Here is an 18,318-nt window from a genome sequence, read left to right on the forward strand (position 1 = left end):
TTAATATATTATGTCTTTTCAAATTGTTATTTCTAACAATTATTGTAAATTAAGTTTTGTTGATAACATTTTACAGGATTATCTGTAAAGCTTATTATACATACAATATATATGTATATACAATTAATTGAATGCATATAACATTGATAACTGATTTTTAAATAATCGAAACATTTATACATATATGGCATTTAAATTTTTACAAAAAAATTAATGGAAATCTTCAAGCTATTGTATTCTTGTCTGTAAGTTTTTTTACACTAAACCGATCGTTATTAATTTATCTTCTAGTGCATGTTTTTTATGCAGCATTTTCTAAATAATTATTTTACTTTTTACTTAATGTTACGTAACGAAATGAAAAATAGATTTTTTCTACGACAAATGCCTTATCATTCATATTAAGCTCGCGCAAGATTTTTGAGGTATTTTTCTATTTCAACGAATGATATCAAGAGGCACTTAAGCGAGAGGAATGTTGTTCTACTTATCGACCAAATGATTGACAATCGCGTGTTTATTTAATTGTACAAACAACTCTTTTGAACGCACCTCGTTTTGACCATTCATACGTATCTAGATAATTTAATTCTTTAAGTATCATTTTATGAGCATTTTTTGTTAGCATTACATCAAACAAATTATATATATTTTCAACATCAATCGCAATATTCTATTATCGGTACTAGTCGAAAAATTTTGTTGTATATCTCTCCGTCTGTTAACAAGTGGTAATGTCAACAACTCGTTCATCTCTTCGTTCACAGTTGGCGAATTAGAGAGATAATCGTTTTCCTCAATTACCCGTTATTGACTTTATCATACGATCCCGTGAATTGCTTTCTGCAACGATACCATATGCTTCCTTTAGCCGTATTTTTCCATACTATTTGCTTCGAATCAATTTTTCAACGTCTCCTTGCTTTCCTCGCGTTAATTATTTTCGCAGTCTTCGATTTTAGAAGGCAATTCGAAACCGTTCAAAGTTCTTCTCCGTTTGATCTATCTTTGTAATGTTTTGTTAACAGATTCTTATTGCATAATTCTTGAATAAAAGTTATCGAAGTCACCGACGCTCTATCTTGAGCAGTATTATTAAAACCGGCATTCGTAATGTTACCGGACACATCTGCATATTCTCCGCTATCCGAATATCCAAAATGTGAAACTTCAACCTTTTCATCGCTAGTACTCACGATGCTATTGCTTTTATCATCTTTTTTTTTCTTCTTCATAACGTGATAATCGTTCAATATTTCTTTCCTACATCCTTTCTCTCCTTTCTCTTCTTTCTCATTATTAGCAAATAGCCGAGTACAGTGAGCAGTAGTTTTCGATACTTGTTTCGTATCGTCCTTCGTGTTATCGTTAAAGTTGCGACAACAAGTAGTACCAGGAATGTCCCCCTGTATTTCTTTATCAAGTTTAAGTCTTTCAATTTCTCTTAATAATATATTACTATCGTAAGTATTTACCTTCACAAATCCGTCACGATCATTTCTTCGTTTAACAGTCTGCTCAAGGTCCGACTTAGAAACGTAACTTTTGTTTCCAACGCACGTGCACCGACGATTCTTAGAACCTCTAACTATACACCTTCGTTTTCTCGTTGTGGGATATTTCCTAACACAGTTCCTGGCCCTACTTCTTATGTTTCTCAACGTTCTCTTATTCGCAACCTTGATTTTCAGATAAGGGCAATTACAGTGATAACACATCAGTTTTAGCTCTTGCTTAGACATAAACATGTTTTTCGTTTCAGTATGGGGTCGAGGTTTCCCAAACGCCTTGAATCGTTTTTTCGCCTTTTGCACGCAAGTGCAGGCCTGCATCTTCGTCCACTTGTAAATATTCGCTCGTTTCAGATATCTTCTCGGTTCTAATGTACAAAATTTCAACGTTTTCGTCTTTATGGAATCTGATTTTTGTTGTTTACCCTTGCAATAAATATTCTCGCAATCTTGACATAATACGCGGTTCGACAGACTTACGTCCTTCAGTGGAATTGTGAAATTAGAACAGCATTTCATATTTGAAATCATATAATTTTGTAATGTACAATTGCAGCAAAGAATGTTAGGCCACATCTGAGGATTTACGTCTAAATGAGTTTTGGGAAACAAGTCTTCAATTTGCTCAGTTTTCCCTCTCAAAGCTACACCAGTACATACAGCCTTATGTACTGTTTCTACTGGAACAGTTTGAACTCCCTTTTCATGGATTGTTTTAATGTCGAGATCATTTTGACGCTTTCTCCCCGAAGACTGTCTTTTGCCGTCCAATTGTTCCTTTTTATGTTTTCTAGTACTTCTATTAGTACTCTCTTGGTCTGTGTCAATCTTATTTTTAAAGTCAACCTCGGTACCAACGTTAATGTTACGTTTTTTCTTGCTCTCTTCTTGACTAATCGCCAGTTCAGTTAGCTGATTAATACATTTTCTTCTACCTCGTTTAATTCGCTTCAAATTATCTTGGTACGTCCGACATACTTCTCGTTCAATTAGCCGGGAACTTGATTCGCTGTGTATTTCTCGAGGCAGATCATTTTTATTGTTAAAACGATCTTTATTGACTTGACACCCTACACTCCGTTCTATTTCTGCCTCGTCGTCTCCGTCGTAAGTGCACGCAATTCGCGCAGAGGAACCGCTTTCGGCACGGGGATATCGCTGCGAGCATTTAACGCGTCGGCTCGAATAAAGGGACCTACTTTTCCACGGGTCAGGAATTCCTTGTACGAACGGCAAACCAACGTCGTTCCATAGGTTATCAGTAGCGAGACATCTGACATAGGATGTTATCAGATTCTTTTGCAACATGTTTCTTTCCGCTGCACCACAGAATCCTTTCGCGGCTAAATATTCCCTCCATGTGTCGGGTATACCTCGACGTATGTCACGATAATCTCCGTACACGTCTTTCAGTTGCCGACGACGAGAGGGAAATTCGATATACGGTCGTGTTCGAATTAATTTTGGCGAGGAAAATGGTCCCCGTACTATTTCATGCACGTCGATATATCTATTTCTTCCTATTTGTTTCAAGGGTATCCACTCTTGAGTCCATCCAGTGTAGACTTTAAAATTGTGTATTCTCTTCTTTGATATTACTTTTCTGCTTAAATTCTCATTCATTTCGAAATGCTAAGTTTATCTTCTCGAAGCTTTGGTTGTGCACTACATCGTAAAAGAAACCAAAAATTATGTAACTAACAAAAAAGTAAAACGGACTTCCTCTTACTCTGAAGCAATATATCTAATATAATTCAAGAATGTCTAAGAATAATTACAAAATGTTTGATCGCGTTACGCAACGACAGCTATACAAACCTTTTTATACCATAATTATAATTACACAATCGTTTTTCTTAGGTACTATACCTTCACAGTTTCTTTGAAATAGTTGTACTTGGAAGATACTTGAAGTATGTACGTTATTCGAATTGTATCGATATAATTTCGTACCTTAAGTACCATGCCTAAATTTACAAAATTTGACACTGTTTCACATGCAAGGAAACTTTTGTAACTTCTATGTTACTGAAAATTATTCGAATTGAAAATATATAATACATATAGTATCAATTGCTACTTAAAAGTATCAAATTACTTAGAGAGCTTCGATTTTTGATTAAACAATAAATTTGCAATACCAAATTTGTTCTTGTTCTTATTTAGTCCCAGGTTGAAGCACAGGCTGTCAGTTCCGCATATTGCCAATATCTAAACTCATACATAAATACATACGTACATTTTTTGTAATAAAATCGATCTCTTTTCGTTACAACAGTACAAGGTTGACAGAAATAAACGGTTCGATGAACAGCAGGGAACAAGAGAGGGAAACAGATGCCGTGACGTAATTTTCTATCCCTGTGCCACGATTTAATTTGGCTAGATGGCACTGCGAAGCATACATTTCTAATAGATAATATTGATCAATGGTTAAGATAAATTTCATTCTGTTATACCCCTGACCTTTATCAATATTCGTAGGATCGATATTGTGGGGGGTACAATTTCTTGTGGTTAGATCTTTTAACTTTTTTGTCTTAGGTTCATATTTGAATTTGAAAAATTACCTTTGAAGAAGAAGAAAGCACATGCTGTATCCTTAAAGCATTCAATATAGTTCATTAAAAATATTATAACAACTTAAATAGGAATGAAAATAACAATGTTAAAGAAGAATTACATTTTACCATTTTATAGTATCATTTAGAAATCTAGAACGTATATATGGACATGTATATGTGTATTTTAAAAACTGATCAATTGAAAGATATAGTTCATGTGACGTCACTGCAGAATAGTTTCATCGATTTCCGCATAGTGCGCACAAGTCTGCATCAGCTGTCTCCCAGGACAGTGGCTCTCAATTCGCAGTCGATCGACGCAGTCCAAATTATTATTTCACACAATTCGGAATACATTCGAATTTACATGACCACAACTGGTAACCCTGCCCGGCATCCCTGTTCAGTTGACTGTTGTGCAAAGTGATGAAACTGTCGTTGCGACTCTTTGCAGGCAAATGTTAACGCGGAAATAAACACGATGTCCTTGCTACGATCGTTGCCTTCGGGGCTTAACAGAAGCTCTAAATTAATATCTCGAAGTGTCCCAGCTGTATCTTATCACCCAAATGTAAGTACTTATCGCTTTGATTTACAGGATTAATAATTGCTAAATATGACAGCCAATTGTCTTATGCTACTTTTAGCAATCAATATTGAAGTATCTACATAAGGGTATTATTAGAACGTGTACGTGAGGAGTTTCGACGTGCACATATAACTTTGTACGATTAGGTTTTAAAACATAACATTTTGCAAATATGACAATGAACGTGACAGTATAATATTTAGGTTATGTTTGTATTCATTCTTGAACGATTAATAATTTTCTTTGCAGGATTTAGCTGGTACATTCTCTTATTATTCCATTATTTTATTAGTTTTTCAATGTAATCACTTGCCACAAGTTAAAGATTATCATTCATCATTTTTCAGGTGATAGATCACTATGAAAATCCAAGGAATGTTGGTTCCTTGGATAAAAATGATTCAAAAGTTGGTACAGGCATTGTAGGAGCTCCAGCATGTGGAGATGTGATGAAACTCCAAATTAAGGTCGATGATAAAGGCAAGATCATTGATGCTAAATTTAAGACTTTTGGTTGTGGTTCTGCTATTGCATCAAGTTCCTTAGCTACAGAATGGGTTAAAGGAAAAACTGTAAGTATCTTTGTACTGTTGTACAATTTTGATTTAAGAAACATGAATAACCGGTTTGTATTTCAGGTTGACGAAGCATTAGCTCTCAAAAATACTGATATCGCCAAAGAATTATGCTTACCTCCTGTCAAGCTGCACTGCTCAAGTAAGTGACATTATTATTAAGTTAAATATGTAAAATATCTCTTATGAGTTAGAAGCGGTGGGATAAGAATAGTTAGATTTCAGAAACTGACTTAAAGAGTATTATTATCTAGTCATTTTATGGGATAAATTGAAATATATATTATGATGAAAAATATAACAAATAATCAAATATAATTACTGTTAATTAAAGTAATTATAGTGTTTAACTTTTTTCTTTTATAAATTATAGTGCTTGCAGAAGATGCAATTAAGGCTGCTTTGTCAGATTACAGAATAAAACAAAAGCAAAATTTGACTAATGAAAAAAACAAAAATGAAGCATGATTCTTACCTATGGCAACTAATAGTTAAAAAAATTAGGACTATGTAATATGTTATTTTAACTTTTTAGTAGTCACTAATACTTAAACACTTGATACTTAGGAGTTCTTGCAAGCTATAAACTATGACCAAAATGAAAGAGTATATTGTACGTTATACCTGAAATTTTATGTAGAAATACTTTGCTGTGCATTATTTTCTTCTAAGAAAGAGAATAAATATATTTAACTAAAGAACTTTATTTTTCAATTAAAGTCATTACTTCTGATTCATCAATTCATTTTATGAAATATCAATTTCATTATTGCCAAACTTTATATTCATTATCTTATTTTGACATCATTTGACTTTTGGCTTTTAAATTCGAACCAATTACGCATTTGATTAATTCAACGAAACGCTTTCTTAGAATGCAGTTATTGTAATTCATTTCTAAGAATAACATACGAACATTTCAAGCAATGCATCGTCGTAATATACATTTTTGTTGGCGTGAATGCGCATCTTAAATGAAGTATTTTGATGACAATTTAAACCGTTGAAAGAAACGTTTCTGTTTGTACTTGTTTTTACGCGAATCCATTACGCCATCAACAACGATGTGGTAACGTAATCAAGTAGTTAGTAGAGGGGAGGCAAGAAGAGATACTTTTTATCAATAAACATTCCTCTTTCGATGCTCGTCGTTACACAGAACTCTGTAACAATTTTAATCCTACTTTTAACTTCCATTGTAAATATTTATTAATGTAAAAATGGACTTTTTCTATTTATCATACGATATATCACGCGATAAGAAATTTAAAATTCAATAATTGTATTTTATGATGACGTCCGAGCAAAACCATATTTTCATAATGAATAAACGCATTGATTAAAATTGTCAGTGATTCAGGACATCCTGTCGTATCTATCCTTTGATATTCTCGTGAAAATATCTGAAAAAATATCTGTACTATACGCGATTAGCGCGGAATGAAAACTGTTCGTAGCTGCAGAGACATTGTAGTTTCCTCATAGCCGTGATACCCGATCAAATATTTACTCGCATTTCTGTATCTTTATCCATATAGTGGAATTACATACATTTACGACCAACGATTTCCACGAATAAGATTTCCATTCAGATGATTAAAATGGATACCATTCGACGTGTGCATGTGAATCGAAGAAGTGCAGCCGGATCGGTGACTGGTGCATCCCTCTTATAATAACTGTCATCGCAATACCAATTGATGCTTAATAAGAACAAATATAGACTGGCTCGTCTGTAGTTACTGCTGTCAATTGCGCGTTTCAAGTTAATTCGCAAGGGGGAACAATTAGCTCGTTAATTCGTTATTTTACATTGTCTACGACTTTTCACAACCGCCTAGAGTCGTCGCATATCCAATCGAGAGATTCTTTCCTTATCTTTGCACGATACGCCATGCTTCTCGCCTTTCCTGTTGTTTCGCGAACCGACAGATCGAACTATTGCATTCAGCGAAGTCGATAAGCATTTGTAACGCCCAACGATGTTTTTCGACTTATTCGGGCCAACTATAGAACGTGCAATTATACGATCTAATTATATAATCGGAGACCCAAAGTATAGGTATCGTTCACTATTGGAAATGTCTGAAACCTGCTTATTGGATTTTAATAGAATTAGTACAGATCTCTCGCTCGTACGACGAATACATCAAAACACGTACATCGTCACGCATGTGTTCTATATAACGTGTGATAAAAATGAAGTGTGCGTGTTTGTGTACACGAAAAAGTAGAACAGACGGTTCGATTAAAATACTTCTTTGAGGGCAGAGCAAGGTATATATTTGAAGAGATCATTTCTGTAAGGTCGCGAGTAATCGAATTCAGTAATGGCGGGCATAATTTTAGTTAAAAAATATAGCAGTTAACAAACGTTACATGACACAATAACAATAGAATGTACAGTGAGCATAAATTATAATTTGAACAGCTGTAGATAATAAAATCGTGTTCGGCAGCGTTCAACGTCCTTGATATTTTCACTTTTCAAGGAAGAATATGACTAGTGCCCGCTGAGGTGATTGTGTCATGCGCGCGCTATCACAAACATTTCGTTCTAATTTCCCGAACAGTCATCATCAAATGTACGCACAATGGCTTCTCTGACAAACACACGATGCCAGCAGTTTGCGATACGACTGAAACGATAGAGTTTCGCTGCTCCATAAAACCAGTTGTCACTGCTGCTGACAAATCTTTACGTACATTTCTCAGTCAATATTCATTTCGTAATATTCTTGAGTATCAAATTTAAATTTCAATTAACATCTTAACGATGAATCGATTTCGTTTACAGATTACGATACGTAACACGACGTTAGATTACTCGAATCTAAAGTTATAAATATAAAGATACCGTTAAATGAATAAATTTTTATAACGAGATCGCTTAAACGAGTAGGTTGCGAAGGTTCCACGAAACAATATGTAGGGAACGCGTCGGAAGGTATCGACGATTAATGGATTTTGAAGAGGTGAGTAAACTCGCCGATGAGTCGCCACGAAATTTACTTTTCCGCGATAAGCCGAAAGGCGAGGTCCCCCGGTCGCAAACAATTTTTCATGATCTTTACTCAATATCGGGCACGAGGCTTATCGGTTCCCCGAGCTTGTTTTTGCCACCTCGATTTCTCTATTCCCGAACTGGGACGCGGCCGCGCGCGACAAGATATTAAATTCGCGTAACGTTCGCGCGACGGAGGACATAAAATCCTACGTTCGTTCACAGCGGCGTCCCTACTCCGGCCATTGTGCGGCGGTTGTAAATTTTCCATTCCCTTATACCTCGGGCTCGTCCTCTTTCTTCAACCACGTTGACGCGGCCCGCAAAAGGTATAACAGGCGCGCCAGAGGGCTTCCCTTGACGGGAGAAAGAAGAGGCGAACGGAGAGAACGTGTGTAGAGCCCGTTTGGAGGGAAAAAAAAGAAAAGAGTCGGAGAGGGAATTGACGGAACAACACCGGTGGAAAGACTGAAACGGGAGGACGACGTGGACATATGGTGGGAGACAGGATGAAGTAGTGGTAAACGGCCCTGCGTGATACACAGCTGATCAGTCGTTCCGCGACGGACGAATTGTTTTGGTGTCTCCGTCCCGTCCCGGGCTATTTTTTTCGAGGTTGTGAAATCGAGCCGCTGCTCCGTCGGAATATGACAGTGAATCGTGCGTAAAAGTACCCGTATACATGCCATTGTTTACGTGCTCTATGCAATTTGACGGTGTATCGAAAGCAAGAGGTAACGGAGGAGGTGTAACCCCAGTGAGACTGTTCGTAACATCGGCGCACTGCGGGTTGCCGTTGGTGGCGTCAGGTCAATTGCATCGCAGATATTTCCCACTTTTTCGAAGGAAATCGTTTACGCGAGCAGGGTCTATGACCGGTTCACGAGGCTCGCCTTATCAGAGAAACAGAAAAAGCATCGGCGTAGGTGTTACCGCCAGCATCAGATTGAAATTGATGAAGTCCGAGGCAGGAATCGGAGAGGAAGACACGACCGCTGATTCTGCAGTTTATGAACATTGATATTGGTGTACCTGTAGGCCGCAATATATTATAGTATTTATTCCGTGTTAGAATTCGGTGCGCTATCGGCTCTGTCCGTTTCTCTGTCCCTCTTTCTCTTCATTATCTGTTATTTCGTTCCGCATTTTTAATTAGCCTCCGTGTGCTGGCGGCGATACGCACAGTGGTCGCGCCGTTAGATTTTCTTTCATCGCAGCGAACCAGCGGATTGGTTTCGCTTTTCCTTTGTATAATTACGCACAGATATATGCGCGTGTGTGTATGCGCGCGCGCGCCACTGACGGGAAACAGAAAAGGTCGATGACAATGCAACGAGTCCAAGATCAAGACAATGGAATTAACATCAAATTCGGTGCTAGTAAAAACAAAAAGGGAAGTTACACGCTCGTATCGCAGCTTAGCGAGAACGAAAAGAAAAGTAATTTCAATGGGACCAACGAACAAGGTAAAACATTCACTTTGCGTATGCACTTTTAGCTTTTCCTTTGTTTTTTTTCTTTTTTACGGAATCAAAGTTTTCTCTGTTTAGTGCCCAATTGAAAAACGCAAGAAACGCGGTGATTTTCATAAATGTTTCACATAATTACTTTTTATTTTAATAGTATGTTGCATGATGACCATTAAAACTAATTCTCTTATGGTAAATTCAAATAATAAGTTTTTTGCTGTTTATTTTTTTTGAGGGTTGTAACATCTTTAGGGTGGCAGTAGAAAATGTTCTCATTCAAAATTGTTTGAAAGATAAATCTGATGTTAAGCCTGTAAACAGTTCTTTCTTATTTTTGTTCTCTTATTTCATAAAGTATTTATTCAAGCAATTAGTATAGAGTCTCTAAGTGTGATAGTAAGTACTTGTAGATAAATATAGCATCAATGTTTGCTTTCCTTTTTAGTCAAAAATGTAACAGCTGAAGAAGACCTAGTCCCACCAGATGGGGGATGGGGCTGGCTTGTACTTTTAGCATCTGTTATGGTCAATCTACTTATCCCAGGAACTGTGAAATCTTTTGGTGTTTTATTTGTTGAATTTCTTGAAGTTTTTGATGCATCACCTGCTGCAGCTGCCTGGATACCAGCATTATGTTATTTTCTCTACAGTTCACTTGGTAAGGCATCATCTTTTAAATGATACTATGAAAATATAAATAAGTTTGTCTTTATTTTGTTAAGAAATTGATATTGTAAATAAAAAAAATTAATTTTGATTGCAGGACCTCTATCCAGCATATTATCAGTCAAATATTCTTATCGAACAGTAACTTTAATAGGAGGGACATTTGCTGCAGTAGGAATGATGTTAAGTTATTTTGCAAACTCTGTGGCCTTCTTGTGTGTCAGGTAATTATTATTATCTTACTAATTATGTTAAAGTATATTGTCATTATGTATTATTTTAAAGATAATTAATATTGTTCATTCAATTTTTCAGTTATGGAGTACTGGTAGGAATTGGAGCAGGTTTGGCTTTCCCTCCGACTGTATATATAGTGACTTCATACTTTGTACGACTGCGTGGGCTTGCAAATGGACTCTGCATATCTGGTAGTGCATTAGGTTCGATATTTCTTCCACCCATCCTAGGAATTCTTCTTCGAGAATATGGTTATAGGTACGTTTTTTAACTCTATTTATAAACAACAGGTATGGCTTTATTATTTTGATAAAAGTTTAATGTACATGTGATCATCAAAGATCATAAAGCAAAAATCTATCGTAATCAATTAAAATGGAAAATTAAATCTATTTATTCTGCTAAAACACATACTTGTTTGATAGTTTTTTATTTATTCAGCTAATACAGCAGTATATAATTTTCTTTATCATCTTTTAAGTATACTTATAATTCATTTATTTTATTTATTTAAATAATATAATCAGCTCTAAAATGTGCTTTAACACGTTCGTTTTAATTTTGACAAAATTTAACGTATCTGTGATTTGTGAGCTTGATTTGCCCAACATTTATATAACTTTTGACACTGTGACTGTGTCATTAAAAAAGAGAAAAAAGGAGATAAAAGAAAGACACGAGATGTTTGTGTATTATTACGTGCATATTCTCGTGAAAATCTGTAAATAAAGTGTTATTGTCGTAGAAAGTTCGTATATATTTTGTGAAGATTACTTTCGGTGAGTATTTTTATATATCATTATTACAATTATTTAAATATGACGGTGAACGATCATGCATGTGTATAGCTCTTTTCACGGGACGTTCAGATCGACCACGCGCGTGGATTTGTGTACACAACGTTATTGCATATCTCTCAGCGAAATTTGCAGCTGCTGTAGCTGTTTTATAGCCTGTTTATCAAACGTGTCATTATTAAACGATAGTGAAAATCTAATCGTTCAACACGTTCATGGTAATGTATATACACGTAGAAAAGAATAACTGTTGTTTGCCGAAAAGAGATACAATTATGATCGATTAATGTTATTTTTAAGAAGTACAGAAATTATTCTGTATGTACTAATACGAAGTCCGCATGTGAAAATGGCACTTGACTATCATCCGACGTGGTTTAGGTAAGAATCATATATTCCGTATATGTGTTGTGTATGTATAAAATTTCTGCTTCGTGTCCTCGTATGTTCTTTAATGGTCTCTACCTATCATATTTTCTAATTTGTAAATCAAATTTCCACGTGTCTAATATATTTTAGCGATTGATTTTATAATTAGACGCAACCTCTCTGACAATGAGACTACGATGAAAAAGGGACGGAATAGACCTGGACCAGTATCGTACGTCTTATTGTTGCAACTTTCCTCCATGATGATAAAGGCGAGTTCCTTGGCCGGGCGGTTATTTAAAGACCCGAGTGCGTGAAATTGCGATTCACTTTAGACACTTATCACCGGTGCCATGGTACGATACCGCCTGTTCTCGTTTGTCGCAGTCAAACTATTCGAATTCTGGTAACATCCTTTAGTGTATGTATGTATGTATGTGTATGAAGTGTAACTCATTTTCTTCGAAATACATGGTACATATGTCCTTCGCAGTAAGGAAGATAACAGAGATTTTTTGCCTTTTTTACTTATGAACAAATCGTTCGTTTTACAATCGGGAAAAACCAATCGAATAGTCAGGGAGGAAGGAATTACACTTGCGTCTCTATTGTTGCGTGTACGTATGTAATAATCGCGTCCGTGCAAGAACCACGGAAACATACGGCTTTACGTTCAAAATACTTGCACATTTCAAACATGTGCGCATTATACGCGGTAAACGCGTGACATTCACGTGTTTGGAGTTAACGTGTCGTAAATGTAAAAAATGGAATTAAGATAACTCGCAACTTTTATCCATTCCGTATCGTTTATTCATAACTGTGATAAGTGTAGTATAACATTATTTGTTAGTTTAGGAAGAAATTATTTTTATACATTTTTTCTTCCTACTATGTTTTATCTTTTAGTTTATTAACAATAAGAATGTCATAGATTGAACTATTTTTTTCTTCATTTTGGTTTCATGAATATGCTTTGTGTGTATATATATATACACGCACAGATATATATTATTATATATACACATGTATATTCATACATCGGTAATACGATGTCGTTCAACATTGCAAACATGTGAGTAGACGTTGTTTCTTTTTATCGAACCACATTAACGAGCCTATATAGGTTTAAATTTGTTAATAAATTACGCTGCACCAAATGTAAGTCTTAACACATGCATTTCGCGTGTAGATACTTTCCTTTCATTTCTTTATCTAGCATCATTTTATTTTCTCAAAGTTTTCCTTTGCAGCGGTGCACAAGGCAGCAACGCATTGTGTCGAAAAGTCACATATTGCGCCACGAGAACTATTACGGTTAATCAAGTTGACTGTAGATTTAACGCGTGTACAGAATCGAAAATTCTAATTCCTGCCGAATGCAAATGTGGAATATCGTAATGCGTAACAAGTCTCGAAACGTAAACACACTTTTCATATATCCTACATATGTATAGTATAGATATATACAACTACAACGTTAGATACAAGATAGACCGTTTCCGCCCGTCTAAGCGTTCCTTTTATTTTTTCTTTTGTTGCAGAAGAATGTGTTCCACGGATGAAGAGAGGGACAAAATGCGATTTCGAAGAAGATGAACTTCTATCGGACCGCAGAATATTGTACGCGATCTGAAACGCACGCTAAAAATATATCTTCTTTCCCGATCTATTTTAAAAGCGGGAAAGGGACACTCTGTGTTTCGTTTGATAGTATTTTTTTCTTGGTTCTATCTTCTGTTTGAAAGCAGTTTTCGTTGATTCTTTTTTTCTTATTAAGTTTAACGCTGATTTGAGATTGAGTTGTAACGTTTTGCATGAAATTGATCTCGTGCTCCCTCTCTCTTAATCTAAAAGAGGAGGGGAAAAGAAAAAGAAAAGTTTCAGGTTGACGCACAAACCGAGTATGTCATAGTCTGCCTTATCTGGAAAGCAAGCTTACAGCGCAGACTATGAAACATTCGTGTAATACCCTATAAAGTTTCAATTAAATGTGATTAATATTAAGCATTTTTTAATGTATAAGGCTTGGCCTGTCTGTGGCACTAAGCAGCTATTTATATAATATGCATAATCTGTTTTTGATAAGATTATGTTAATGTAAAAATGAAGAGTATGTTATGACTGTTGATTATCAAAGATTCTGATAAACGAAATCTTTAACAGTATTAACAAAGTGTACTTAAACGCTGCCGGTACTTTGTGATGTCAATCTTTGTATCTTTTTTTTTTATAATTTATACAGTACAAATTATACAGTATTTTATGTATAAAATTCAAATAATTTTGTAACCAAGACGTATGGATATTTTTACGTACAATGTAAAAAATAAAGCGTTTTCATAAACGCTTGCATTTATAATTATTTGAATTTTCATTTCATCGCATCATAAGTCATTATATTGGGAATCCTTATTTTTTTTCTGAAAGTAATCATCAGATATTTTTAGATATTTCCTCTTCCATTCCACATTTATGTTATTCATCTGATTAATAATTATTGTAACTAGAGCGACACGTTCATATAATCGCAAATCAAACGTTAAAAAGAAAGCATTACTTGCTAAAAAGAAGGTCATCATTTATGTAATTTACTTAACGAAGTGACGTCTTTTTTCCTCAACAGCCGTGGAATATCCCGATGGCGATATTGTAAGCTATAGTAATCCAACAGACGGATCGAATGAAAAACGCCTAAAGTTCATTTTGCTTTTTTACAGAGGTGCAGTATTAATAATGGGTGCTGTCACTTTGAATGTATGGGCGAGTGCTCTTTTGTACGAACCGGTGGAAAAGCACATGGTGCCAGCATCGTCGTCGAGCAAGTCGAACGACGCCGACCTGGAGGCTGAAGCCTCAGTCACGGTAGCTAGTCCCGAAGACGAAAACAATACGAATCACGTTGTTTCTGGCTCGAACGCAAACGAGAAGGCAGCCCCGATTGTACCAAAGAGCGCGTCCAGTGTCGCGTTAGAGTATTACAAGAACACGCCCGTTCAAGGTCGGACGAGAAAGATTAGCATGCCCACGGGACGGGAGATAACCGGCCAGATGCACAGTACGCCGGCACTGCACGCGGTACCGGAACGCGGCGGAGATTCTAGCAGGCTGTCGAGACGTCAAAAGTCGCCGTTCCAGTCGCCAAGCACGTCGTCGTTTAACTATATCAGCACGCCGTATCATGGAAGCACGCTTTCCGCTCTACACCCGGAAAGGGCGTCTACGTTGACCTTGAACGCGATATCGAGCACGTTCACGAGGAAGGGTGCTGAGGAAACAAACAAGAACGAGGAGAATGAGAGCAAGAATAAATTTTTCGATTTCAGTTTACTGAGGGATCCCATTTATTTGGTGATCTTGATCTCAAATTCAACGAACGCTGTCAGCTATACAAACTTCGTCATCCTGTTACCGGCGTACGCGATCTCGTTAGGCTTCGACAAGAACATGTCTTCCCTTCTACTTTCGATCGTGTCAATTTTAGACTTGATAGGGCGTATCGGTGGTTCCGCTCTCTCTGATGTGTCGATTATGCCAAAGCACTGGTACTTCGTTGGCGGGTTGTTCATCTCTGGTATCTCGTTGGCTTTACTTCCTATAGCCACAACCTACTCGATGTTATCTGTTTATTGCGGTGTTTTCGGTCTAGCATCAGGTATTTACGTCGGTATTACCGCGGTTATAATGGCCGATATGTTGGGAACTGAGAAACTGACCTCGTCTTATGGTATTTCTTTGTTTGTGAACGGGATCATACAGTTGGTTGGTCCACCCATTTGCGGTATTGTATTCGAACAAATTGGTAGTTACGGTCCCATCTTCAGCATCTTAGGAATCATTCTAGTAGTAGGCGCATCATTGTGGGGCTTTGTTCCGTTTATTAGAAGAAGACAAGACAACGCTGAGAAAGCGGGTCCAATAGAAAAGTTATAGTGTAGGCCACTAGTCAAAACATTCATAATGAATAACAATTCAACTTCATAATAAATAAGAGATTCATTTTACGATTATTGTAAAATATAATCTAACGTGTATCGCGATTATATATATATATATATAATATATATATAATATAATATATATATATATATATATATATATATATATATATATATATATATATATTATATTATATATATATTATATATATATATAATAACGAGAATGTAATTACGTAATACTGTGATGTTAGAATGAATGTTATGTGTGTATATATCACTAGCACTGTGATGATGATATATATATATATATATATATATATACACGATCAACGCACATATTTTCAGCTGGAATGATAAGGAAACAATTTTCGAAAGATATATTTTTAAGAAACACGAAAGTTTCTTCTCTCTCGTAAATTGGAAGTATCTTGCCTTACACTTGGAGAAAACATTTATTCTGTGAAAATAAGTTCTCATTGGTATTAAGGAAAATACACAGAATGTAATTAAATACTTAGTCTAAAGGCGCACTAATTATTGGTGCTATTGCAATTAAATATAAACAAAAGAAGAAAGGATGCAATAATATAATTTAGTGCACGTAAAATATACTTAGTGTATGTATAATTGTAAAAAGTAAATATTAAGTACTTGTGCACTTCTCTTAAAAAGAGGAATAAATATGCTGTAATTCCTACTGTTATATACACATAACTATTAAAAATAGGATCAGTCAATTTCGTTATCGATTCAATTTGTTTCTAATTCACCGAAAAATATGCCTTACAATTAGGATATAAGCACTTTGTAATTAATAACCTAAGTTTATATTATACAATATGTAAAATAAATAACAATACAAAATATGTATATTTCACTTGGAGAATCTTACACAGAAAATAAATAACTTATGGACACTATTAGAGTCATCAAAGAAATTATATAGATTTTAATGTTTATATTTCATATCTATTTTACTGAATACTACTTTCATATGTAGCATACTTGGATGAAAATATATCACTTATTAATACCAATTCTATTAGTATAAATAATAATGTAAAGACTAAATTATATCTTTTTCTTCATATGTTTATAATATGTAACAACAATATAATTTATTTCTTATCTTTAGATGGATCTGGTTTTTCACTTTCTGCAGAAGCGGGGGAATCTCGGAAATTGGGAAACTGTTCCCATGGAGCTGATAATTCAAATTTACGAAATTCCTGTGTTAATTCTAATGGTTCACATACAACTCTCTGTAATTCATCGTCATAGCGAACCTAAACAAAAAAAAATAATTTTTAATGTTGTACATTACTCAGAATTTTTTGTGCAAAATGCACAAAATAATACTTTGTGTGGAGTTGGTAAAGTTTAAAACTTTACCAACTTTATTACTATTACTATTAAAAACATATTATAAAATTACTTCTACATATCCACTAAGAGGAAAATCTTTCCTCAATGGATGGCCTTCAAAGCCATAATCTGTAAGAATTCTGCGAAGATCTGAATGGCCTTCAAAAAGTATACCAAACATATCCCAAATCTCTCGTTCATACCAATTGGCAGCACCATAAATTTCTTCTGCTGATGCTATAGGTGTCAATTCATCTGTATAAGTTTTTACCCTAATACGGGAATTAAAAGGTAATGAAAGGAGATTGTAGACAACCTAAAAATCAAAACATTTAAAGATAATATTATATAAATCATTGTATAATATTACATACTAATTTTAAAATATGATTTTACCTCAAATCGGTAAGGTCTAGAAGGGACATCTACCGCAGTTATATCGGATAATGAATTATATTGAGTGCAGTGATGACTTCTTAAAAATTCTAATGTTCCAATAATCCCTTCTGGACAAATTAATATTTCAAGTTCATCGCCAGCATTTATCTGAATTTTTTGAACATACTTAGGTAAACATGCGGAAATGTATGAAGCCTTATTTTTTAATTCTTCTAGATCTGTTTCAATTTTACGTATTGTTGCTGTTAAAAACAAAAATTTATGTAAGTATAAACATCACTGAAGAACACACTTCATACTCCAAGAAATTATTGCAATCTAGATAATGATTAGGAAAAGCATAACAGTAAAAAATTACTCTTTCTACCGATAAGCATAAATGATTATTAAATACATGATTAACAATTTTACATACGTCGCATCTCTGTTTTTTCTACTTCCGTCGTACTCGTTCGCATTGAAGGAAACAGTTTCGGATAACCTAATTAATTAAGTTTTATAATTTATTACATAATACACACAGAAGAGGTATAAGAGATCAAAGAATTATCAGGTGAATTTATTTACATTTTGGTGTTGCGATAGGTAGACTTCGCGAAAGCTTCCAACAGTTTTTTAATAACGATGTCATTTTTGTACGAATACTCAGCTCCTTTCAAACGAATCCACCAACACACAGAAGTACAACGTTTAAGCACTCTTATATAGATATGTGATGTCAGTACAAGCACATTCATGCTATCTATGTAGCACGTAAAGAATCAAAGGTGCTAAGAATAATTTTCTTATTTTATGCAATAAACATAAGTAATACAAAGTAAAAATTTGCTTA

At 35.0% G+C, this 18,318-nt stretch overlaps 4 protein-coding genes and 2 long non-coding RNA genes across 9 annotated transcripts; 4 read left to right on the plus strand and 2 right to left on the minus strand.

Moving 5' to 3' along the window:
* Nucleotides 1–955: 955 nt before the first annotated feature.
* LOC143426058 (uncharacterized) lies at nucleotides 956–3,157 on the minus strand. Its single transcript, XM_076899178.1, has one exon. The coding sequence runs from the start codon at nucleotides 3,132–3,134 to the stop codon at nucleotides 981–983; it is 2,154 nt and encodes a 717-aa protein (XP_076755293.1). The 5' UTR covers nucleotides 3,135–3,157; the 3' UTR covers nucleotides 956–980.
* A 1,298-nt stretch (nucleotides 3,158–4,455) lies between these two features.
* Nucleotides 4,456–5,940, plus strand: Iscu (Iron-sulfur cluster assembly enzyme). Its single transcript, XM_076899139.1, has 4 exons — nucleotides 4,456–4,646; nucleotides 5,012–5,236; nucleotides 5,303–5,381; nucleotides 5,613–5,940. Exons 1-4 carry the CDS (start codon nucleotides 4,557–4,559, stop codon nucleotides 5,705–5,707), a joined length of 489 nt encoding a protein of 162 aa, XP_076755254.1. The 5' UTR covers nucleotides 4,456–4,556; the 3' UTR covers nucleotides 5,708–5,940.
* A 764-nt stretch (nucleotides 5,941–6,704) lies between these two features.
* On the plus strand, nucleotides 6,705–8,642 carry LOC143426463 (uncharacterized). 4 transcript variants are annotated; one of them, XR_013102142.1, is made up of 2 exons: nucleotides 6,705–7,553; nucleotides 8,469–8,540. It is a non-coding gene; the product is annotated as an uncharacterized LOC143426463 (long non-coding RNA). The 4 variants fall into 4 exon arrangements; XR_013102143.1 differs by lacking the exon at nucleotides 8,469–8,540 and adding an exon at nucleotides 7,732–7,969; XR_013102144.1 differs by lacking the exon at nucleotides 8,469–8,540 and adding an exon at nucleotides 7,732–7,969 and having other exon boundaries at nucleotides 6,705–7,516.
* Nucleotides 8,643–9,525: 883 nt separating this feature from the next.
* Nucleotides 9,526–15,834, plus strand: Hrm (solute carrier family 16 member hermes). Its single transcript, XM_076899939.1, has 5 exons — nucleotides 9,526–9,709; nucleotides 10,158–10,370; nucleotides 10,476–10,602; nucleotides 10,694–10,873; nucleotides 14,502–15,834. The coding sequence occupies exons 1-5, from the start codon at nucleotides 9,526–9,528 to the stop codon at nucleotides 15,712–15,714; spliced, it is 1,917 nt and encodes a 638-aa protein (XP_076756054.1). The 3' UTR covers nucleotides 15,715–15,834.
* On the plus strand, nucleotides 12,792–14,128 carry LOC143426464 (uncharacterized). The gene is made up of 2 exons (XR_013102146.1): nucleotides 12,792–13,202; nucleotides 13,326–14,128. It is a non-coding gene; the product is annotated as an uncharacterized LOC143426464 (long non-coding RNA).
* A 739-nt stretch (nucleotides 15,835–16,573) lies between the features above and the next one.
* Nd-30 (NADH:ubiquinone oxidoreductase core subunit S3) lies at nucleotides 16,574–18,180 on the minus strand. Its single transcript, XM_076899113.1, has 5 exons — nucleotides 18,054–18,180; nucleotides 17,902–17,967; nucleotides 17,484–17,728; nucleotides 17,158–17,403; nucleotides 16,574–17,008 (listed from the first exon to the last, which is right to left on the minus strand). The coding sequence occupies exons 1-5, from the start codon at nucleotides 18,115–18,117 to the stop codon at nucleotides 16,841–16,843; spliced, it is 789 nt and encodes a 262-aa protein (XP_076755228.1). The 5' UTR covers nucleotides 18,118–18,180; the 3' UTR covers nucleotides 16,574–16,840.
* Nucleotides 18,181–18,318: the final 138 nt, after the last annotated feature.

Source organism: Xylocopa sonorina, chromosome 8 (genome assembly GCF_050948175.1).
Source record: "Xylocopa sonorina isolate GNS202 chromosome 8, iyXylSono1_principal, whole genome shotgun sequence".
NCBI classification, from domain to species: Eukaryota; Metazoa; Arthropoda; class Insecta; order Hymenoptera; family Apidae; genus Xylocopa; species Xylocopa sonorina.

Bases quoted from the DNA above. Each gene is read 5' to 3' on its own strand.
- Nd-30 (XM_076899113.1), bottom strand. From the start codon at position 18,117: ATGACATCGTTATTAAAAAACTGTTGGAAGCTTTCGCGAAGTCTACCT. The intron at 17,729-17,901 runs GTATGTAAAATT...TGTTTTTAACAG, and splicing joins AGAAAAAACAGAGATGCGAC to CAACAATACGTAAAATTGAA. The intron at 17,404-17,483 runs GTAAAATCATAT...TTTGATTTTTAG, and splicing joins CTAGACCTTACCGATTTGAG to GTTGTCTACAATCTCCTTTC.
- Hrm (XM_076899939.1), top strand. From the start codon at position 9,526: ATGCGCGCGCGCGCCACTGACGGGAAACAGAAAAGGTCGATGACAATG. The intron at 10,371-10,475 runs GTAAGGCATCAT...TTTTGATTGCAG, and splicing joins TTTTCTCTACAGTTCACTTG to GACCTCTATCCAGCATATTA. The intron at 10,874-14,501 runs GTACGTTTTTTA...GCTTTTTTACAG, and splicing joins CTTCGAGAATATGGTTATAG to AGGTGCAGTATTAATAATGG.
- LOC143426058 (XM_076899178.1), bottom strand. From the start codon at position 3,134: ATGAATGAGAATTTAAGCAGAAAAGTAATATCAAAGAAGAGAATACAC.
- Iscu (XM_076899139.1), top strand. From the start codon at position 4,557: ATGTCCTTGCTACGATCGTTGCCTTCGGGGCTTAACAGAAGCTCTAAA. The intron at 5,237-5,302 runs GTAAGTATCTTT...TTTGTATTTCAG, and splicing joins AATGGGTTAAAGGAAAAACT to GTTGACGAAGCATTAGCTCT. The intron at 5,382-5,612 runs GTAAGTGACATT...TATAAATTATAG, and splicing joins TGTCAAGCTGCACTGCTCAA to TGCTTGCAGAAGATGCAATT.